General features: G+C 41.5%; 1 protein-coding gene across 1 annotated transcript in view; it reads left to right on the forward strand.

Moving 5' to 3' along the window:
* LOC118424963 (ATP-dependent translocase ABCB1-like) overlaps positions 1 to 21,193 on the forward strand; it is a 34,300-nt gene extending 13,107 nt beyond the window's left edge. The window contains exons 9-29 of the mRNA XM_035833772.1: positions 425 to 596; positions 1,296 to 1,409; positions 1,701 to 1,811; positions 2,662 to 2,787; positions 3,386 to 3,589; positions 10,519 to 10,689; positions 11,002 to 11,104; positions 11,387 to 11,479; positions 12,022 to 12,194; positions 13,431 to 13,583; positions 13,977 to 14,084; positions 14,470 to 14,547; positions 16,102 to 16,185; positions 16,552 to 16,755; positions 17,348 to 17,448; positions 17,820 to 17,960; positions 18,489 to 18,645; positions 19,071 to 19,268; positions 19,669 to 19,875; positions 20,275 to 20,421; positions 20,911 to 21,193. Coding sequence (XP_035689665.1) covers positions 425 to 596; positions 1,296 to 1,409; positions 1,701 to 1,811; positions 2,662 to 2,787; positions 3,386 to 3,589; positions 10,519 to 10,689; positions 11,002 to 11,104; positions 11,387 to 11,479; positions 12,022 to 12,194; positions 13,431 to 13,583; positions 13,977 to 14,084; positions 14,470 to 14,547; positions 16,102 to 16,185; positions 16,552 to 16,755; positions 17,348 to 17,448; positions 17,820 to 17,960; positions 18,489 to 18,645; positions 19,071 to 19,268; positions 19,669 to 19,875; positions 20,275 to 20,421; positions 20,911 to 21,108 — 3,043 coding nt within the window. The 3' untranslated portion in view covers positions 21,109 to 21,193. The remainder of the gene's footprint in view (positions 1 to 424; positions 597 to 1,295; positions 1,410 to 1,700; positions 1,812 to 2,661; positions 2,788 to 3,385; positions 3,590 to 10,518; positions 10,690 to 11,001; positions 11,105 to 11,386; positions 11,480 to 12,021; positions 12,195 to 13,430; positions 13,584 to 13,976; positions 14,085 to 14,469; positions 14,548 to 16,101; positions 16,186 to 16,551; positions 16,756 to 17,347; positions 17,449 to 17,819; positions 17,961 to 18,488; positions 18,646 to 19,070; positions 19,269 to 19,668; positions 19,876 to 20,274; positions 20,422 to 20,910) is intronic.

The raw sequence follows: 21,193 nt of genomic DNA on the forward strand, positions 1-21,193 counted from the left end.
ATGCGGCATTGTATTAATTGACTTATTAACTGTTGCCTTACAATTGTACCATGTACAAATGTCGCGCAATAAAGTTCCTTCATTCATTCATTATAACGTTTACATTTTACAAATGTGTCTTTTTGCAAAAACCGGTGCAATGGCCTAGTGGTTAGAGTGTTCGCCTTGCATTCGGTAGGTCGTGAGTTCGATCCCCGGCCGAGTCATACCAAAGACTTTAAAAATGGTACATGCTGCTTTCTCTGCTTAGCACTCAGCACTTATGAGGAAGAGTATGGAAGTTAAACACACATCACTACCAGCGGACCAGCCCCCTGCTGTAGTGGCTTGCACATGTGTGGCCCAAGGGCTACAGAAATGGAGATGGGCGCCACCCCTACGCATCTGTTACTGATGTACGGGCAACTTTAACTCTTTTTGCAAGGTACTACCAAAACCTGGGTGATGCTGAGAAGGCGGGTATAAGGAAAGGCATCATCACCGGGGTGGGGCTGGGGTACATCTGGCTCATCGTGTTTGCTTCCTACGCGCTCGCCTTCTACTACGGCTCCGTCCTGGTCGCCAACGAGGGATTCACAGTCGGCGGCTTGATCACAGTAAGATTAGAACAGAGATGGCTTTTCCTGAATAAAGTGTAACAGTGGGGGTTGAAGTAGTGCTAACTGACCATGTCAAATGCCTGTCAGGCTTTTGGCTCGATCAGTTAGGCTGCTAGTGTTGTGATCCTGAGGACCCGGGTTCGATTCCCGGGTAGGTCAGGATATTTGTATATATTGTTTATTTCTGTTCTACTCGCCCCTCTGATTTCTTACAAAAGACTCTTTTTACACCCATTGCTTTATTCTCACTTTTTGGTGACCGTCTGTCACCTTCTTCAGGACAACAATGACATTATTCACATTGATCACATTATTTCTGTATATTTTTGTCTCAAGTATCCTCAGCTGTCATTTTTCGTTTCCACAAACAGCCTGGCCAGGTTCCGGTTTGGAAATGTGATGTTAGCCTAAATAAGTGACTATATGTACAAGTTGACATTTTAGGACAGAAACCTTATAAACAAGAACATTGTAGGTAAGGTAAACCATTGTGGTGCCAATTCTGAAGTATACATCCTTGAGAAAGTAGTCATAGATTTGCTGAATACTTTGTATAACTGCAAACCAGTGCAAAGGCCAATCTGACCAGTTGATTCAGAACTGGAACACCAGTGGGGAACCCGCTACTTTTGTACATTTGCTATATTGTTTAGTCTGACTCAGTAGAATAGAAATTAATGTGCACTTCTTTACCAGGTGTTCATGGGAGTGCTGATCAGCGCCATCGTGTTCGGAGAAGCCATGCCGAACCTGGAGGTAATCAACACAGGAAGGGGCGTGGCCAAGGGCATCTTTGAAATGATTGACAGGGTGGGTGGATGTTTAATCCTTTAGTCACATGTCTTGTTATATACTTGATAAGATCTTCTCATCACTGTGAGTGGCCTGAATTAAAGGAATCTGCGCCACAGTCAGTCACGGGTAGCATGGCTCAAAAACCTGACTTGTTGTTGTAGTTTAAGTGCTTGTCGAAAAATACGATTTGTGAATGCCTTAAACCTGTCAGCCAAATATGTGTCCCAACTTATGTGGTGTTGGAGCAGTTTTCTTTCATCAAGTAAACTTGACCGTTGTCTTAAACCACCACCACTTTCCCCCCAGGTTCCTCTGATTGACAGTAGTTCTACAGAAGGCCTAAAGCTGGACAACACTCAGGGAAACTTTGAGTTCAAAGACATTCATTTTCACTACCCAGCCAGACCTGAAGTCAAGGTAAGCACACTTTCATACTGAAATAATTTGCTATAAAATTTAACCAAAATTAAAGTCTGCAAATTAATAATTTGCTTAATGGAATTATCACCTTGAAGTTTGTGCTTAGACTGATGAACATTATTTTTTGTCACAGATTCGAGTCATTTATAGCCAAGAGGTACAATTTGTAGACTTTCACTTGTAAATTTGATTGTAAGTTCAATTGTAAAGGCATCAAAAAAAGTTGTGTTCTGATAGAATATGTCAAAAGTAAATCCTTTTTTTGCAGACTCTGTTAACTGTTAAACAATGGAGTGCAGGCCTCAAAATTCATTTTTGGGATTAGGTGCACTGGTGCACCCAACTTAAAAAATTGGCACCACTTAAATTTAAGTAGAATGTCAAAAAAAACCTACTAACAAAACTTACTTACAAGCTATCAAATTCTTAAACAAGTAACATGACAGACATTTTTATTATCTTTCTAACACTTAGATGTCAAGAATATGATGTATACTCTTATACCTAATATCTTTCCATACATCTAGGAAAATATTTGTGCACCCAATTTTTTTCAGTGGGTGCACAGGGTGCACCCACTGAAAAAAATTGGGTGCACAGTTCCAATTTTGGGTGCACCTGGGTGCACATGCACCCAGTATTTCGAGCCCTGGAGTGTGAACACTGTGTAGCGGGCCTGACTAAAACCACGCTCCTACAGTTACTGCTGCCAGCAAGAGATCGTGTAAACACAGACTAGAACACAGTCATCGTGATACTTTCAAAGTTTTGAAAAATATTGTGTAAATGAAACAGAAGAGTCAGAAAAAATATTTTCTTTTTCTAAACCTTCACTTTCCCTTTCCAGGTGCTGAATGGTCTGAACCTCCAGGTGAGGAAGGGCCAGACGGTGGCTCTGTGCGGCTCCAGCGGCTGTGGGAAGAGCACCACTGTCCAGCTGATACAGAGGTTCTATGATCCCACCAAGGGAATGGTGAGTACTGAGGGGTATTAGCTGGGTGGTATCCTAGTCAAGTTAGGCAGGGGCTCCCTTATTACCTTTACCCAAGGTGCATCTAGCTTGCATTAAAGCTTACGTGTAGGATTGTATCCTAGACTAGAAGGGCAGAAAACTTCAAAAGAAATTTTTACTGATAAAGGAGTTTATTCTAACAAGAAAATGTTAACTTTGGTGATGCTGTCCTTGGTGCTGAAAAAGTAGTTGAATCCAATTAACTTTCTGCATATTCATCATCATAATTACAACAAAATGTATATCAACTCAGTAATCAGCTCCCTAACTACCCAAGTGCCTTAGTACCCAAGGTGGGCACCTTGCATAAGCTTTGCATAGAATTGTATCCTAGCATTCAGAACAAAAAGGAAAGCAAACGGGACAAAACTGAACAGAGAGACAAATTTATGTGGGAAATCACTGAAAATAGCTGACCATAGACTCATGAGCAGACACTGGACTGTCCTGTACTGTATAGACTGTGACTGATGAACAAATGAACAGTTTACATTGTCAAGTTTGCAAGCATGAGCTTGACCAAAGTAAAAGTAAGACTAACCAGTTGGTTATTTCACAGGTGACTTTAGATGGGCACGACATCCGGTCGCTGAATATCCAGTGGCTTCGGCAGAACATCGGTGTGGTGAGCCAGGAGCCCGTGCTGTTCGCCACCACCATCGCTGAGAACATCTCCTACGGTCGGGCCGGAGTCACACAGGAGGAGATCGAGAAGGCGGCGAAGGAAGCCAACGCACATGACTTCATCAAGAGGTTGCCAAAGGTATTGGACTCCTAGCTGAATTATTTGGTACTGCAACCTTTCTAGTTTCATGTTTATGCAAGGGTCCCAAATACTACCTCCATCCACCTTACATTAGACTGGGTACCATCCAATTACTACTGGGTACCATCCAATCATCAAGAGGTTGCCAAAGGTATTGGACTCCTAGCAGAATTATGTGGTACTGTAGCCTGCTCCTGAAGTCAGGTGTTGGAAATATCAATTAGGCCATGAATATTTTATATGGATGACATATGTGCATGCGTCTACTAATGTCCATTACCCCCCCCCCCCCAAAAAGACAAACTTTCGACCATACTGATCATACAAAGCAGCTGCAAAATGAGCAAATAACTGTAAATTGAAAAAATATATATTGGAAAACAGGTACTGCTGTCATAAAATACCAAGATGGCGGACGGTACGGGTGCACTATCACCAGGGCTCCGTAAGTGAAGATGTTTTAGAGCGGACTACGATTGTTTTTATCATAGATTTTGAGTTTTTTGAGTACCGGATATACAGTTTAGTAACCACATAGTAAGGATGGCTGGAATCAGAAGCACCAGGGCGTCAACTCGGGCAAAAAGTTCGACGAAATGGTGGAATGTCTCAGCGTCGAAGATTCCAGCGGACGAGACCATACACACCGACTACAATGACGAGGCCAAAACCAGCCCCTGCAATACAAAGTTTGTGACAACTACCGACAGAGTTCCTGTGTGGGTGAAGGTGTGTAAGTTGCGCTACAACGAAGAGTACGGAAAGCAGAGCGGACAGAAGGTAGAATGGAGAGACGGAGACCAAGCGGACGTCTTGATCGTCACAGAGACAGAACAGAAAGACGGGAAAGTTCAAGAATCGTGCGTGCTGTCAATCCACTTCTGGAGAAACGGTACCATCTGCATCCAAGGATCAGCATTCCTGGAATGGACTGACAAAATCTTTCCGAGTCTGAAGAAAAAAGTTGAAGAAACATCGAATGGCAACTGTCAAAATGGCGGCCCAAGCCAAAGCGACGCCGACGGAAACAAAGACCACGATACCGGAAGTAACACCTTCACCACTCCGAAAGGTAAGACGTTTCTATCTTCTGAAACTGTGGATACATCATCCGAAACCATTGATCACTCAGATGAAACCCCTGTCAAGGTCCCTGTTGGCACACCTAGAAAGACAAACAGATTTAGAAAAGCTGTCGAAAACTTTATCAGCCCCTTCAGGACCCCAGCTTCTACTGAATCTCCACTGAACTCTAGCAAAAACGTGTTGGACTTTGAGAACACCCCGACTCCATCGGACACTGTGGAAAAGTCAACTTCACACGACCTCATCACAAGAGATATCCAGAAACACTACACGGATCTTGTTGACCTTGTTAATACTCTACAAGTAGAAGTCAAGGCGTTAAAAGATGAGCAGGGTACACAAAAGAATGAATTTGAAAAGAAACTGAAAGCTGTCTCCGGTGAGTTGAAAAAACAGCTGGAAGATGAACAGAAAAGGCATGCAACTGAAAGGAAGAGTGTGAACAGCCGCCACAATGAAGAAATGGCCACCCTCACGGCGAAGTGTGAATCTCTCCAGTCCCTTGTTGAAAAACAGCAAGAACAGATTGCTAAACTGCAGGAGGTGACGGATTCCATTCAACTCTCCCAATCCATTTCAAAGATGAGAACGTATGCACAGACTGTGGCTTTGAACCCAGGTGCTCATCAGGTTAGTGCTAAAAACTGTATCTCCAAGGACAATGGCACTAATAACGCCACTGATGACAAAACAATGGATCCGGGTACAGCTCATGCAAATCATACAACAACACAGCCAAGTACTGAAGAAGCCGACTCAGACGTTGAACTGACCCAACAGGTTCCGTCACAGGAAGGAACACAAGTCCCGACAGAGGAGTCGAAACAAGTCAGGGTGTACACGGACTCCATATGGAAAGCCGTCAATGTCTCCAGAATGTTTCCCAATCTTTCGACACACAAAGACAAGACATCTACAATATCCGATGCCACAAAGAAGCTAGAAACCATCCACGACCCAGGAACATCCTATGCGATTCTTCACATAGGATCTAACGACTTAGACAACTCCAAACACAACGACTCTTCTGTACAAGACTGTCTGCAGAAAACAGAAGAACTCGTCAGTATTGCCAAAGCGTCATTTCCAAACGCCACCATTGTCTTGTCTCAGGTTCTCCCGAGAGGCAATGACCTGCAATCTGACCTGAACAAGAACATCAAGGACTATAACCAATCTGTACTACAAAGATACAAGGATGAAGAGAAGCTGCTGTACGTACGTCACAAGAAACTGTCAACATCTAGACATCTCTACAGGCGCGATGGTATCCACTTGGATGAAGTCACAGGGACGAGTCTTCTAGTGGCGGATGTAAAGAGGACCATCCGCTCTGTGGAGAACAAATACGATCCCGGCTACAGTCGAGAAAACTGGAGACAACCCCCACATTCAGGACAGGACAGAACACATCGGAACCGCGGACAGGACAGAGCACAAGAGAACCGCGGACAGGATAGAGCACAGCAGAACCGCGGACAGGACAGACCGCAGCAGAACCGCGGCCGAGACGGTTCCTGGCCTGCCGACGTGAACTGTACACCGGGAGAGCGGAGCCGTCCCAACAGGTACCGGTCCCAGGTCAACACACCACACGAGGACATTATAAACCTGGCCTACAAGTTGAAAGAACTGCTCAACAACTTTTAGATACTCAGTGTACCAGCGCTGACCAAAAGGAAAGTGAACCCTTCTATTACTCTACTTTACATAGAACATTTGATTATTTCATATAACCACCAAAATATAGACATATATGGTACTCATTCATACGTAAACCTTAATACATATGATAAACAACATACGTAATTATTGCTCTTAACATTTTTTCTTGGTTTACTTTCTGACTTTTCTATCATTTCTTATGGCACATGATGTGGCCTTACGCCTAACTAGCTGGAACATTCAAGGTAGTCTTAGTAAAAAGTGTGTAGAAGTAGATTTTTTAGATAGTATTTGTAAATATGATGTAGTCTGTATCCAAGAAACATGGCTGAAACCTGAAGACAACTTTCATATAGACGGTTACCACTATTTCCGGAGCGACAGAAAACTTAGAAAGCAATCCCGTAGAAATTCAGGCGGGGTAGCTCTTCTCTTTAAACGAAATCTTGCGAAAGGAATCTCGAAATTACATAGTAACAATTCTGACATTATCTGGTGCAAATTAGATAAGAATTTCTTTGGCTTTGACAGGGATGTAATTTTAGGTTGCCTTTATCTACCTCCTGAAAATTCTCCAATATTTGCTACTAAAAAGAATACACTATTTGAAGACCTAACTGCTAACATAGCCAAATTCAACAGCGGGGGACATATTCTACTTCTGGGTGATTTGAATTCTAGAACATCTAATGTACAAGAAAAACTGTTTGATGGTCTTGATGAAAATGCATGTGAAATTCAACTAAAACCAAGATTTAATACCGACACTGTAAATAACAGATACGGCAGAGAACTCATTGATTTATGCTCTGCTGCTAATATGATTCTTGTGAATGGCAGGACTATAGGGGATCTTCCAGGAAAAAACACATGTATAAAATATAATGGCACAAGTACGGTAGACTACTGTATTACTAGTCTACATTTCTTCACATCTGTACAGTATTTCAAAGTCCACGACCCAACCTGGATGTCCGATCATTGTCAAATTTCAGTCTCCCTTAAAACGAATCATTCAAATTTTAGACACAAAACATATGAAAAAACTAATTCATTCCCTAAAAGATATATCTGGGAAGAAACGTCATGTGAAAAATTCCAGGAGGCCCTTCGTTCCTCACAAACAAAAAACGCCATACAACAGTTTATATCAAAACCTTACTCTGCCAGCCAAACAAAACATGTTGTTGAAGACTTTAATAACATCATCAAAATAACAGCTGACTTGTCACTAAAATCTATTCGAGTTTCGAAGCGAAAAAAGAAACCTTTAAATAAACCGTGGTACGACCAACAGTGTCGGGATTTAAAATCAAGAATGCGAGTTCTTGCCGCGGAAATTAGGAAATTTCCATGGCGACAAGACAAAAGACAAAATTATGTATACAAAGTCAAGGAGTATAAGAAACTGATAAAAAAGAGAAAAAAACAACATAATGAAGAGAAAATGACGTTCTTATCTAAACTAGCTAAGAAGGAACCTAAATCATTCTGGAAAGAAATCAATAATCTTCGAAACTTAGAAAATGGGTCCAAGGTTGAGACAGGGGACGAAATTTCAATTAGTGAATGGCTTAATCATTTTAAAACAATTAACGCAAACATCACAGTAGATACAAAAGATAAAGAACACGCCGATAAAATAATCAACTCTCTTGAACATGAAACGGATAACCCGCTAGACTTCGAGATTACTGAAGAAGAAATCCAAAACGCTCTGTCTAGTTTAAAAAGCAACAAGTCTAGCGGAACAGATTCAATAATTAATGAAATGCTGAAATATGGCGCACCTCAACTGATACAGCCCTTCAAAAAAATGTTCAACATATTTTTACAGTCCGGACATTTTCCCCAACAGTGGAGCCAAAGCACTCTAGTTCCAATCTATAAAAGTGGAGAAGCATCAAATCCTAGCAACTACAGAGGAATAGCTATTTCTAGCTGTGTCGGCAAATTGTTTACTTTTATCTTGAACAAACGTTTACAACATTTCCTTGAAAGCTCAAATTTACTATCACCTTTTCAATCCGGTTTTAGAAAAGATTTTAGAACAAGCGATAACGTCTTTGTCCTCAAAACGTTAATCGACCAACAGACATCCAAACCTGGGGGTAAGCTATATGCTTGTTTCGTGGATTTCCGAAAAGCCTTTGATTCGGTATGGCGAAACGGACTATTCTATAAACTTTTATCGTTAGGGATAGGAGGTAACTTCTTTAGACTAATAAAATCAATGTATCACAACATAGAATATTGCGTTAAAACCCCACACGGCATGTCACCATACTTCCAGTCATTCTGCGGGGTGAGACAAGGTTGTAACATAAGTCCCCTCCTTTTTAACCTTTATATTAACGATTTCCCGGCCCTATTAAATCCAATATCTTGTGACTCCCTATTCTTAAAAGATACTCCTGTGAACAGCATATTTTGGGCTGATGACCTTGTACTTGTATCGAAATCAGAATCAGGCCTCAAAGAATGTTTGAGGGCACTGGACCAATTTTGCTCTCTTTGGAAATTATCAATCAATAAGAACAAAACAAAAGTAATGATCTTCTGCAAAAATGGGCGGACAGTCAATAACAAACAGTCACCTTTCACATCTCAGGGTCAAACTATAGAGATAACCAACTTTTATACCTACCTAGGAGTGGACATAACACCTTCAGGATCTTTTAGTCGAGCCATAAAACAGTTAAGATTGAAAGCACTACGGGCCTCGTTCAAATTGAAATCATTCTTATCATCTAATTCCAACCCCTCGATTTCCCTAGCTATTGATCTGTTTAACAGCCTGGTTAAACCTATCTTACTTTATTGTAGTGAGCTCACAGGAATAAATGCACAATGCAGAGATCTAATATTCAAGGGGATTCCGGAATGTCAAAATGAAACGACCAGAACATCTATAGCCAGAGTCCTCAGTCCGATATTGGGATCAGAAGTTGATATACTTAGAGTCTCTCGTCTGGGAAATATGTCAGAAGCCTCGACTATTTATACTCGTCCCATTCTTGTTCGATTCAAGAAATACAGTGACAAACTGAACGTGATATACCAGTCAGACACTTTGTTTAGGAACCAGCATATAAGAATAGAACAACCAAAAATCTCATATGAAATACCTGACTTAGAATACGTACTCTTAAATTTCTGCAAAATTTTACTTCATGTACCGAAAAGCTCTGTCAATGCCGCCGTAAGAGGGGAATTAGGAGTATTCCCTCTATTCGTTGACAGTCAAACACATCTGATTAAATATTGGCTAAGATTGCATACTCTACCAAATGATAGGATTGTTAAAAAGGCTTACGACACTTCAGTCGAAGAAGGACATGACTGGGCTACTCACGTTCAGGACATTTTATGCCGACATGGGTTCCAAAATGTTTGGCTTAACCCCGCTGTTAATGCCAAACATTTTGGGAACATATTCAAAGAGCGTCTAAAAGACACGTTTCTTTCTGGCTGGAGGGAACAGCTCAAAAGCACCAACAAACTTAAAACATATTCGAAAATCAAAAAACACTTTGGTATGGAAGAATATCTCAAATCAATTCATAATAGATCATTTAGATACAACATTACAAAACTGAGAATAAGTGCACATTGCTTAGAAATTGAAAAAGGTCGTCACCGTAACACACCAGCCACTCAGAGACTGTGTCCTACATGTCATGAAAATATAGAAGATGAATTCCACTTTGTTATGAAATGTCCCACCTACAGTAAAGAGAGAGAAACATTGTTTAAGAATATTAGAACCAAAACACACATCTCTCTCGCTGGTGCAGAAAGCGATATTTTCCATGTATTGCTCTCATGTTCAACTCATATATCCGTTTACGTAGGCCAGTTTCTTTATAATGTATTCCAAATGCGAGATCAGATTAATCATACATAACTGTACTATTATCGATAATGTTTTGTTGTTGTTTTGTATGTAGCCTCTTAGTACTACTGTCTGTATAGCTATTAGTTGTTATTAATTGCCATACATTGTACCCTGTGCGATTGTTGAGCAATAAATTCATTCATTCATGTAAAAAAAAAAAAAAAGGAAGAATCTATTGTTTCAGGTATACCATATTCTGTGTGTTTAATCATTTGTTCAACCTTCCTGACCAATGTATTGATTATACAATCATTGATCCTGGCTTCTATTTCCTTAGAAATACAACACACTGGTGGGAGAGAGGGGTGCCCAACTGTCTGGAGGTCAGAAGCAGAGGATCGCAATCGCCCGGGCACTTGTACGCAACCCCAAGATCCTCCTGCTGGATGAGGCCACCTCTGCACTGGATACCGAGAGTGAGGCGACAGTGCAGGAGGCCTTGGACAAGGTAGGAGGAAAATACACACTTCTTTAAGATGTTTGAGACTTTCTCTAAAAGTTGCCACAAAACTGGGAGGCTGAAGTCGAAATTAGTTTATGACACTTTGTTTTAACACAGATCCAGTTTTATCAGAACTGCATGTAAATATGGAAATTTAAAAGTGGTGCCAGCCTGGAATTTAAGAAAAAGGCAAATCATTGAGATATTTACCATCTATAAGAGATCATCATCCACAAAGTGCAATACTCAAATATCTGATGGTTTAAATCTGTTTGCTTTTTTGACATTAGATAAAGTGTCACTCTTGATTCCTTGCAGGCTCGGCAGGGTCGCACCACCATTGTCATTGCCCATCGTCTGTCAACCATCAAGAATGCTGATGTCATCATGGGCTTCAGGAAGGGACAAGTGGTAGAAATGGGTAGGTAGGGTGGGTCGTTGGAAGAGATAGTTACGGTAAATAGTCTGGTATTTTGCATGGGTTGCAGAAATGGGTTGTTGGTGAGATATATCCATGCTTGCATTCTATGAACAGAGAAAGATGCAAGAAACAGTTCTTGAAAATAGAGCACATACGAGTTTCAGAATATGGATGCTTTTCATGACTTACGGACAGATGAATAGCATTTAGATTTACTAGAAAATACTAAAAACTAGAAGAAAATGTTCTAAAATGATTTTCCTTTTCATCTTTCCCCCTCAGGCACACACAACCAGCTGATGCTGAAGAGGGGTGTGTACTACCACCTGGTGATGTCGCAAACCATGAAAAAAGTTGACAATGACAGTGACGAAGGTGAGAGAAATAACCTTAACCACCTTAGATCTACCATCTATAAGCTGCAGGCAACAATTAAACATGTCTTCCAAAGTGTTCCAGAAAGTAGAAAGAGTTATTACAGCGAGTTCACTGGGCCGCATACTTTTATCTTTTTTCAAAGTTCAGGAAATTTGGAGGCACATGCCTTAAAACTTACTACCTGAAAGTTAATACAATTACATTGATGTACAAAGTCTATTTCCATATTAGACTTCAGTAGCCTAGTATCCAGCCGTATTATAGCTCCTGAGTCTCTTCTGACCTTTCTGTCTGCAAATACGTAGAGGACGGAAGAGACTTGGGAGCTACAGTACGGCTGGATACCAGGCTAAGACTTGAGGTCACCAAAGAACATCATAATCTGGTATCAGTCTGGTATTTTGTGGGCCCTGTCAGGTACCTAAAAGGTCTCTTAAACCTGGGCTCGCAGAGCTTGTACAAAGCTAAGAGTGTCATCCTTGAAATAAATTTGTGATGTCCTGATCCAGATTGAAACTTTTCTCTCATTGTTTTTCCAGAGGAGGAAGACTATCCTATTAGGCCTAGAACCCATTCCCGTCGCAGTCTACGCCGGTCAGCATCAGGTCGAAGGTCAATGAGGGGGATGGTAACTGAAAGGGCACGAACTCTGTCCATGCTGTCTGCGGCAACGTCAGCCGCAGGTGACTCCAGCAGCGATTCATCGGATGAGGTGACTAACCTTTGAACTTCAACATTAGGTTCTTATTTGTGATTGACTGCTATTTTTAACTCTGACCTTATGTCTGCATTTCTGTATGTGGCAGTGGTATTGATGTACTTTGAACTTGAATTCCTTTATTTGTGACTGGCAGTGACTCAAACACTGACATTAGGATGTTGCTCTTTGCACTTTCATGTTCCTATATCTGTAACTGACAGTTAAATGTATCATAGCCCTCTGATCTATGCTTGGTGCTTGGCTGGTGCTTGGTCTCTTTGTGTGCAGATGCTGATTTTAAGGACTTTACTTCTGTATCTCTGTTCATGTTGCTTTGCTGGTTAAATCATTCTTTGGTGTAACACGCCTACTTTAGTTTTTTTGCTCACAATGACAGCTTTACAAAACTGCTATTACAATTGAATGAACACATTCTTTGTGGCCTCTGCTAAAACCTGTCCTTGTTGCTATTCCTTCTGTTTTATTCTAAGCTGGAATCAAATAGTGATACTGACAGTGTGGTAAGTGTACCAACTTCTTAGTTAAATAAACCCCATTTTAGGACATGCTGAAATATCTAACTCAATATTTCACATATTGTTTGCATTCAGTACTATTAAATAAGCATGAAAGCTTTAAAAGAATTTTCTGATTCTAAAGAATTTCATTTCTAACAAGCAAAATTTTATTTTAGTGACTCTGTCCTTGGTGCTGAAAAAGTAGTTGAATCCAACAGCCATTCTGAATATTACCTCAATAACCAAAACAAAGCTCATGAAGGAAGGGAATCTTAATTTTTCTACACATCTCCTACAGCTAATTAATAATGGCTGCTTCTTCACTTCCAAAGATCAGTGGGAAGGTTGTCCTCCTCTGCAAGCTCGCATGTGGCTGTGTAATCCAATCCTAAATCTGCACGTCCTGTATGTATGTGGGAATGTAAAGCCCTGTGTACATGTAGATGGTGGCTGGTCAGCTACAGCTTTCCTGATCCTTCTCCTCTCTTAAGCAGTCCCCTTTTGAGCTGTCTAGAAACTTCCAGCTCCTACATCATGCATTTGCACGTATGGGCCTGCATTTCAGTCAAGAGTATTTGGCCTTGAGCAGCAAAATTGTCTTCTCCTTCAGTCTAAGAATTCTTGCTTGCCTGTTTTTCCATAGGGTTTCTACAGTGTTCTACATGTGATCTTTTCCTTTTTACTTCAATTCACACAATGCCTTCTAACACCACATCTTTTACTATTGTAGGAGGAAGGCGATTTTATTAACGAGGCTTCCATTGGTCGAATTGCCAAGATGAACCGTTCTGAGTGGCCCTACATCCTGTTTGGTGTGATCGGAGCCTTCATTAATGGAGCCATCCAACCAATCTTTGCTGTTTTATTCTCTGAGATCCTGAATGTAAGTAGTTCAACAAATGAATGAATGAATGAAAGTGTCCATTTTTCATATGAAATGTCTTAAACTATGATTGACATTACAGATTGTTAATTTTACTGGTAGTCAAAATTCAAATGTTGAAATATATCTCCCTACATCCTTTCAAGTTAGACATGTTTTATTCTGATTACAACAATGCATATATCATATGTAGAATGTCATTCCCCACAACCTCTTATACAGGATTGTCTTGCATCATGAAATTTTTCTTTCAGTCTTAAAAATTCAATGAATATTTTGGCTAACAAAATGATAACTATGCAAGATCATCTCACTTCTTTTGAAAGCAGGGAATCAAAATTTTCCTATGTATATGCCATGGATCATGTGTGCAAACATTTTATCTTCCCACAGGCCTTTGCAGCACCTGGGGGAAATAGCCAGGTCCTGGACTCCATCATGGTTCTGGCTCTGATGTTCCTGGGACTGGGACTCATCGCTCTCCTGTCCAACATCCTGGAGGTAAATTCCCTCATAAACGTCCTACTACAAACTTGAGTATGTATGGCATAATCTGGATTATGTCTTAAATAGAGGGGATTCCTCAGCTAGGGGATATCTTTTGCATGATGGTTATCCCTCAGTAAGACATGAAGAGCAGCTCCAGTTAAGGACTTTTATTCAGCCTGAATTATCTGGATCTATTTAAAGGCCACACCCGCAAAATTGGAAACTTCAGCCCAGTTTAGCTGAGCCACCCCAAGATACATTGTATAGGCAAGGCTCTACATAGGAGAATGTAGGTATGTCAGAAAGTGATAGTTCTGTTGTGTTGGACCAAATGTTTGCTCTCTAATCGAGTGCTCATTATTGGAATCTAAACAGAGTATTTTGTATTTTTTTCCAGTTCTACATGTTTGCAAAATCAGGAGAAATCTTGACCAAGAAGATGAGACAGCTGGCCTTCACAACAATGCTTAGACAGGTCTGTATCTACATTTGTATTAAACAACTGTTCAAACCTATCTGTTGTGACCACTCAGGGGACTTTGATAAGAAAATGGTCAAATTACAGTGAAAACTGTCCGACAATAACACCACTTGGGCCAGATGACAGGATTCATGATGCTTGTGTGCTGTGTCAATGGAGATAATTCTCTAAGGGACCACCAAAACCTCCGACCAGAACTAGTACTGTGGGTAGCCAACTTTATCTCCGACAGGAAACAACGCGTGCGTTATCGTAGATCCCTCTCTGAGTGGGAACGTCTGACATGTGGAGTGGCGCAGGGAACACTGCTCGGCCCGATCCTTTTTCTAGCACTTATCGACGACGCTGCGTCTGAAACAACCAGCCCAGTGTGGAAATACGTAGACGACATGAACATGCTACAGACGAGACGGCTCCAGCAACCTTCTACCCTGCAGCCTGACTTGGATCAACTATGCCAATGGTCAAAGAGTAACCACATGCTCCTGAACGGCTCTAAATGTCTTGCTATGCACATCACCTTCGTTCGGAACCCACCCCCGCTGCCGCCACTACACATCGACAACACACCGCTTGCCGTCGCTACCTGCCTCAAGGTCCTCGGCCTGCACATCCAGAACAACCTACATTGGGACGTTCAAGTTCAGCAGATGGTAGGAAAGGCCTCGAAGAAACTCTACCTCCTCAAAAGACTCAGACGTTTTAATTTACCATGCAATGACCTGATAACAATCTACACCGGGTACATCAGGCCAATCTTAGAATATGCAGCACCAGCCTGGACCCCCGGCCTTACCAAGGAGCAAGTACAGAAACTCGAACATGTCCAAAAGCGCGCATGCCGTATCATCCTTGGTAACGCCTACACTGGATACTCACACGCCCTTCAAAACCTCGGACTAACATCGCTGGCAGACAGGAGAGAACAACTGTGCCTGAACTTTGCAAAGTCGCTGTTGACATCATCCTTCAGGGACTGGCTTCCGTTGTCAAGGGGCGAAATCTCCGGCCGGAACACTCGAAACAAACAGAAACTGAATGCTCCACTATGCCGTACCAATCGACACAAGAACTCTCCGATCCCTTACCTTGTAAGGCTGTTAAACACGTAACTTAACTAGACATTTGAACCCATGTAACCCCGCACTGAATTTCTTATGTTCTTCACGCTGTATCTCAAACGTCTACTATGATGTTTTAAGTGTTCGAGATCATCATTATGTATATGTATGTATATAGTTGAAATGTATATAATTTTACTCAACTGTTTTAATGGTTTTAACCGATTTTGAGCTGAAGTGTAATGTACCACATAATTCAGCCCTCGAGGCTGCGAAGTGTACAAATAAACCATTCTGATTCTGATTCTGATTCTGAAAACCTGTATGTAGGGGTGGTCAATTAATTGTACAGAAGTGGTCAATATGGACAGGATTTGTAATGCCTTGGCCAATGGAAAAAAACACAATCCAAGGAACCACAACAATAGCCTGGTGGACCTTATACATAGGTGGCATAATTTTGACTTCTGGCCTTTTTTATTTGCAGGAGATTGGTTGGTTTGATGACCATAAGAACAGCACAGGAGCGTTGACTACCCGGCTAGCAGCTGATGCCTCTATGGTGCAAGGGGTGAGTCCTTATGTCACATCAACTTATTTTCTTGGTTCCCTGACATTTTAGAGGTGAAAACATAGCAAGCCATTATAAAAGTCATCAAAAAAGTAGAAGGTGGGGAGAAAAAATGTAATACGGTAACCGTTGTATTTATCCAATACAAATGAGTGCTCCAACTTCCAAGGCATAAACCTGGTCCTCAGGCTTTGTTTTTATTATGTTTTTCCGGCTAACCAATAGTTCTTAAATCTGAGAACCAACAAATTAAATGGTTTTGCCTTACTATACACAAACATGACGCCCGGATGATGATGATGATACACAAACTAGCTAAATTCAAAGAAGTTAAAATCCTACTTACCATTCCTCTCTACATCTCAGGCCACAGGCATCCAGCTTGGTTCCATCGTCGAGTCTGTGTCCTTGATGGGTATCTCCATCATTATTGCGTTCATCGCGGGTTGGAAGCTGACGTTTGTCGTGCTTGGGTTCCTGCCGTTCCTGGTTCTATCCGGCGCCATGTCACAACGAGCTCTGCAGGGTCATGCTGCCAGGGACAAGGAGGCACTGGAGGAATGTGGCAAGGTGAGTTAGTTTTTACTATGGATGGGTACCAGTACAGAAAATTCAGGTCCGGGTACGGTCCCGGTCCAGACCTGAACCTAGACTGAATCATCTGTGAAAACTTGTGAGTTACTCAGTAATCACAAGAGGCCACATGGGTTACATGAATAGGACTGGAACAGCATATCCCTCTGTCAGAAAGATGACGTCTGGGACAAGCTAAACTCGCTGACATTACATGTATTACATTAACAAGCTTGTAGATGTGCTAGCTAGTTTACATCTCATTAATAAACAAGCTAGAAAAAAGGGAAAGGAAAAGTCATGACTAATAAGCCAATCACCACACAACACAACTCATCACAGCCAATCAGCACCAAGGACACGACCTACTACAGCCAATCATTACACAGCTTGCCACAGCCAATCAGCACCAAGGACATGAACTACTGCAGCCAACCACCACAGAGTTTGTAAGAGCCAATCAGCACCAAGGAAATGCTCAGCTACAGCTGATAACTGCAAAATTGAAACCAAAATAGATAAACTTTTTAATTGCTATAAGCTATCTTGACAGTTTCCAACGTTAACTTGTTTTTCCGTCCCTTCACAGCTTGCTACAGAAGCCATTGAGAATGTACGGACAGTGGCAGCCCTGACCAAAGAGCCTATGTTTGCGGACAACTACAACAAGTCCCTGTATGGACCCTACAAGTAAGCCAGGCAAACATAAATGCCATTATATGTGGGAAATTGTGAAGTGTGAATCACATACTTTTTGATGACTATTCCAAATGCCACACCTGTCCGGTGCACCAAAGCCAGGCAGAAATTGTAAGCCTTTTTGATCCCAGGTGATAGCATAGATTTATTTATTTTGAAGAAATGAAGTGTAGAAAGTGGAGACAATGTGAGTTTGAAAGGCTGGTGAAGGTGCAGCTTTGGGGTGAGATGTTTTCTATTTTGTGCATACTATATCCCCACTCTGGGCTTGGCTGCAAGGGACAGGTGTGGCACTCGGAATTTTTTACTACACTGGGTTTGGCAGATTGACAGCAACATTTTGTCTCTTTGTTTCCACGAAGGGAGTCTAAGAAGAAGGCTCACATCTTTGGCTTCTCCTACGGCTTCTCCCAGTCTATCCAGTTCTTTGCCTACGCTGCAGCCTTCAGCTTTGGAGCCTGGCTCATCACCATACAGGAGATGAGGTTTTATGAAGTCTTCAGGTAAGCAAGCACTGCCTCAATAACATCAACTCTCATAATTCCACAGGGTGCCATAAAAACTTGCCTTCTCAAGATTGTATTGAACAGCTAAATATCTGAAGTGCATGTCGACCTCAGGACCAGGACCAACCCCTCACTTCAGACATTGTGAACATATGTTCTGTTGTCAAGTATTGTGTCACTACTACTACTACTACTGTTTTGATCATAAAACTCAAAGATACTGCAGGCTCGGGGGTTTCGTCACAATGTGAGTACTGTAACAGCAAATTCTGTAAGATTGGGGAACTGTTAATCAGGAACAGTTAGGGAAAAATGGCAAATCTACAAACTTGACCGAAATACCCTGACTGGCTTTACTGGTATAGCCATCTTAAATTCTAATGAATCTATGTTTTAATATTTGCCACTACTTTAATATAAAGCACTGCATTGTGTATTACCAGGAAGGCTTTTCCATAGAATATTTTTTACATTTTCATATTGCTGGGTGTTGTTTGACCTTGACATATTATTTTGTGACCTTAGGGTGTTCTCAGCTATCGTGTTCAGCGGAACTGCGCTGGGAAGAGCGAGCTCGTACGCTCCTGACTACGCCAAAGCCAAGATGGCAGCTGCGAGAATATTTGACCTTGTGGATCGCAAACCACTGATAGACAGTGGTCATGAAGGTGGTGACAAACCGGTAAGTTAGACACTGGCTCAACACTGGCTGAACTAAAAAATGAAAAAAAGTCGAATAGGTGTCATGCAGCTTGCTTTAAGCATACTACAGAAAACTAGAATGGCTCTTTTTTGAAAACATACACAATGTTGTTAAGACTGTCAAACTCTTTCATACAACACTTGATACCTAATCAGCACTAAGGACATGAACTACCACAGCCAATCAGAACACATCCTACCATGTAGAATCAATCACTATGAAGGACATTAACTTCTGCAGCCAATCACACAGTGGACATGCAAGACCAGCAGTAGCCATATCTATCCAAATTGTTCATACAACCCTCTGCATCAACAATACTTATTTTCTCAAGTTATTAAAAAAAAATTAACAGAAGAGAAGGAGAAAAAAACATGACCTCACTTCTCTCTGTTCATCTGCAGAGCAACCTGGTCGGCAACATCACCTTCAAGGACGTTCGTTTTGTCTACCCGACACGACCAGACATTCGGATCCTGAACGGGCTGAACACGGAGATACAGGCGGGTCAGACGTGTGCGCTGGTCGGCAGCAGCGGATGTGGGAAGAGTACCAGTGTGTCGTTACTGGAGAGGTTCTATGATCCTATAGATGGCAATGTGGTAGGTTTCTGTTATTGGTATTTAATTCTGTATTCAATTCTGTCTTTGGTACATGTATTCAAATCAGAAATTTATGATTGATAGGACAAATTTAGTAAAAGGGTTCCATCTAGATGGGGGGATGCTCATAATTGGACATTAAGAAACAAAGACAAATTCTCTCAGTTCAGATGTAGAACTGCTCATTTTGCAAACAGTACCTTGTCTTACTGTGTAAAGCTGCTGAACGAGGATGTGTAATTTGTAATTTGTGCAGTGAATGTTGTTAGTGTCACTACTTTTTCACTTCATGTTGTCACTAGAACGCTTTTATTGATCTGTAAAAATATGTCAATTCAGCCATTTTGTGCTGCAAAGTTCTTTATGTCAATAAACCATTCTCCCTCTCTCTCTGATACAGCTGATTGACAACAGAGATGTGCGGTCCCTGAACATCCAATGGCTGCGCTCCCAGCTGGGCATCGTGTCTCAGGAACCAATTCTCTTCGACATGTCCATCGGGGAAAACATCGCGTACGGCGACAACTCACGCGTAATCAGCCAAGATGAGATTGTGGAGGCAGCAAAGTCTGCAAACGCTCACGACTTCATCTCAGCTCTGCCTGATGTAAGGATGAATTCTCCTTAATAAGACATTCCTTATAAAGTGCATTTGTGTAATCTCCAAGCAGATGTGAGTATGTGGGCAAGGACAACCTCAAGCATGTACTTTCCCACATACTCTAAGCAGATGTGAGGTTTTTGACTTTATAAGAGCTCTGCCTGATGTTCGAAGGAATTCTCCCTAATAACACATTGAGTATTACACATTTTTGTAATCTAATTTTAAGTACTGTAGATGTGAGTTTTGACATATTTTTGAGCTAAGGGAGAAAGTCCTAAATTAGCATTGTCATACTTTTGGTTCTGGAAAGCTACCAGAGCAGGTCCAGTTTGGAAATGTGACTGGCCTAGGCTACTTTGAGTGCCCCAGTGTTTTTAATATATGTATTGTACTTCTTCCCAGGGCTATAACACAGGAGTAGGAGACAGGGGTACTCAGCTGTCAGGAGGACAGAAACAGAGGATCGCAATCGCCCGGGCGCTTGTACGCAAACCCAAGATTCTGCTCCTGGATGAGGCAACGTCTGCTCTGGACACAGAAAGCGAGAAGGTAAAGAAAAAAATTTGATATCGTATCTGACGGGGGCTTAAAGAAAAAAATTTTTTTATAAAAAGATTTTTTGACTTTACATAAACACCATTCCTTGTCCAGTGCCTGCTCAGTCAGACCTGACTGCAGTGAGATTCAGTGACTGAAATCCAAGACTTAAAAAATTTTTTAAGGCAAATTGAAGGATGTAAAATCTATCTTTTGCTCCCTCTCACTCAGTCATTCACTCACTCAGGGAATGACATAGCAAGAGTGAGCGATAATGTCCCAATCATTGGGACATTATCGCTCACTCTTGCCATCCTCTGTAAAAATATGCATTAATTTCTAGATTGCTCAAGAAGATGCTCTAGTTTCAAGTGTCAAGGAAGGGTTCAAGACAAATTACAAAGGTAATTCGGTCAGGCTGTTGTGGCTTATGTTATGGTGATCTACCTGAGTTATATGATGAGTTATAAGATCAATATGCCCTATTCCATCTTTCTTCAGGTGGTTCAAGAAGCTCTTGATAGAGCCAGCCAGGGCCGGACGTGCATCGTTATCGCTCACCGGCTGACGACCATCCAGGACTCTGACAAGATCGTTGTTATCCACAAAGGGAAGAAGATAGAGGAAGGCAAGCATGAGAAGCTGATGAAACTTAACGGTGGCCAGTACAGGAGGCTGTCCGTCATCAGCCAGAGATAGGTGCCTGACGAAACTTGCATGACACTGTCTGTTATTAGCCAGATATAGGTGCCTGATGAAGAGTACATTGCTGCCCATTAAACAG

This window comes from Branchiostoma floridae, chromosome 10 (assembly GCF_000003815.2).
Source record: "Branchiostoma floridae strain S238N-H82 chromosome 10, Bfl_VNyyK, whole genome shotgun sequence".
Lineage (NCBI taxonomy): Eukaryota > Metazoa > Chordata > Leptocardii > Amphioxiformes > Branchiostomatidae > Branchiostoma > Branchiostoma floridae.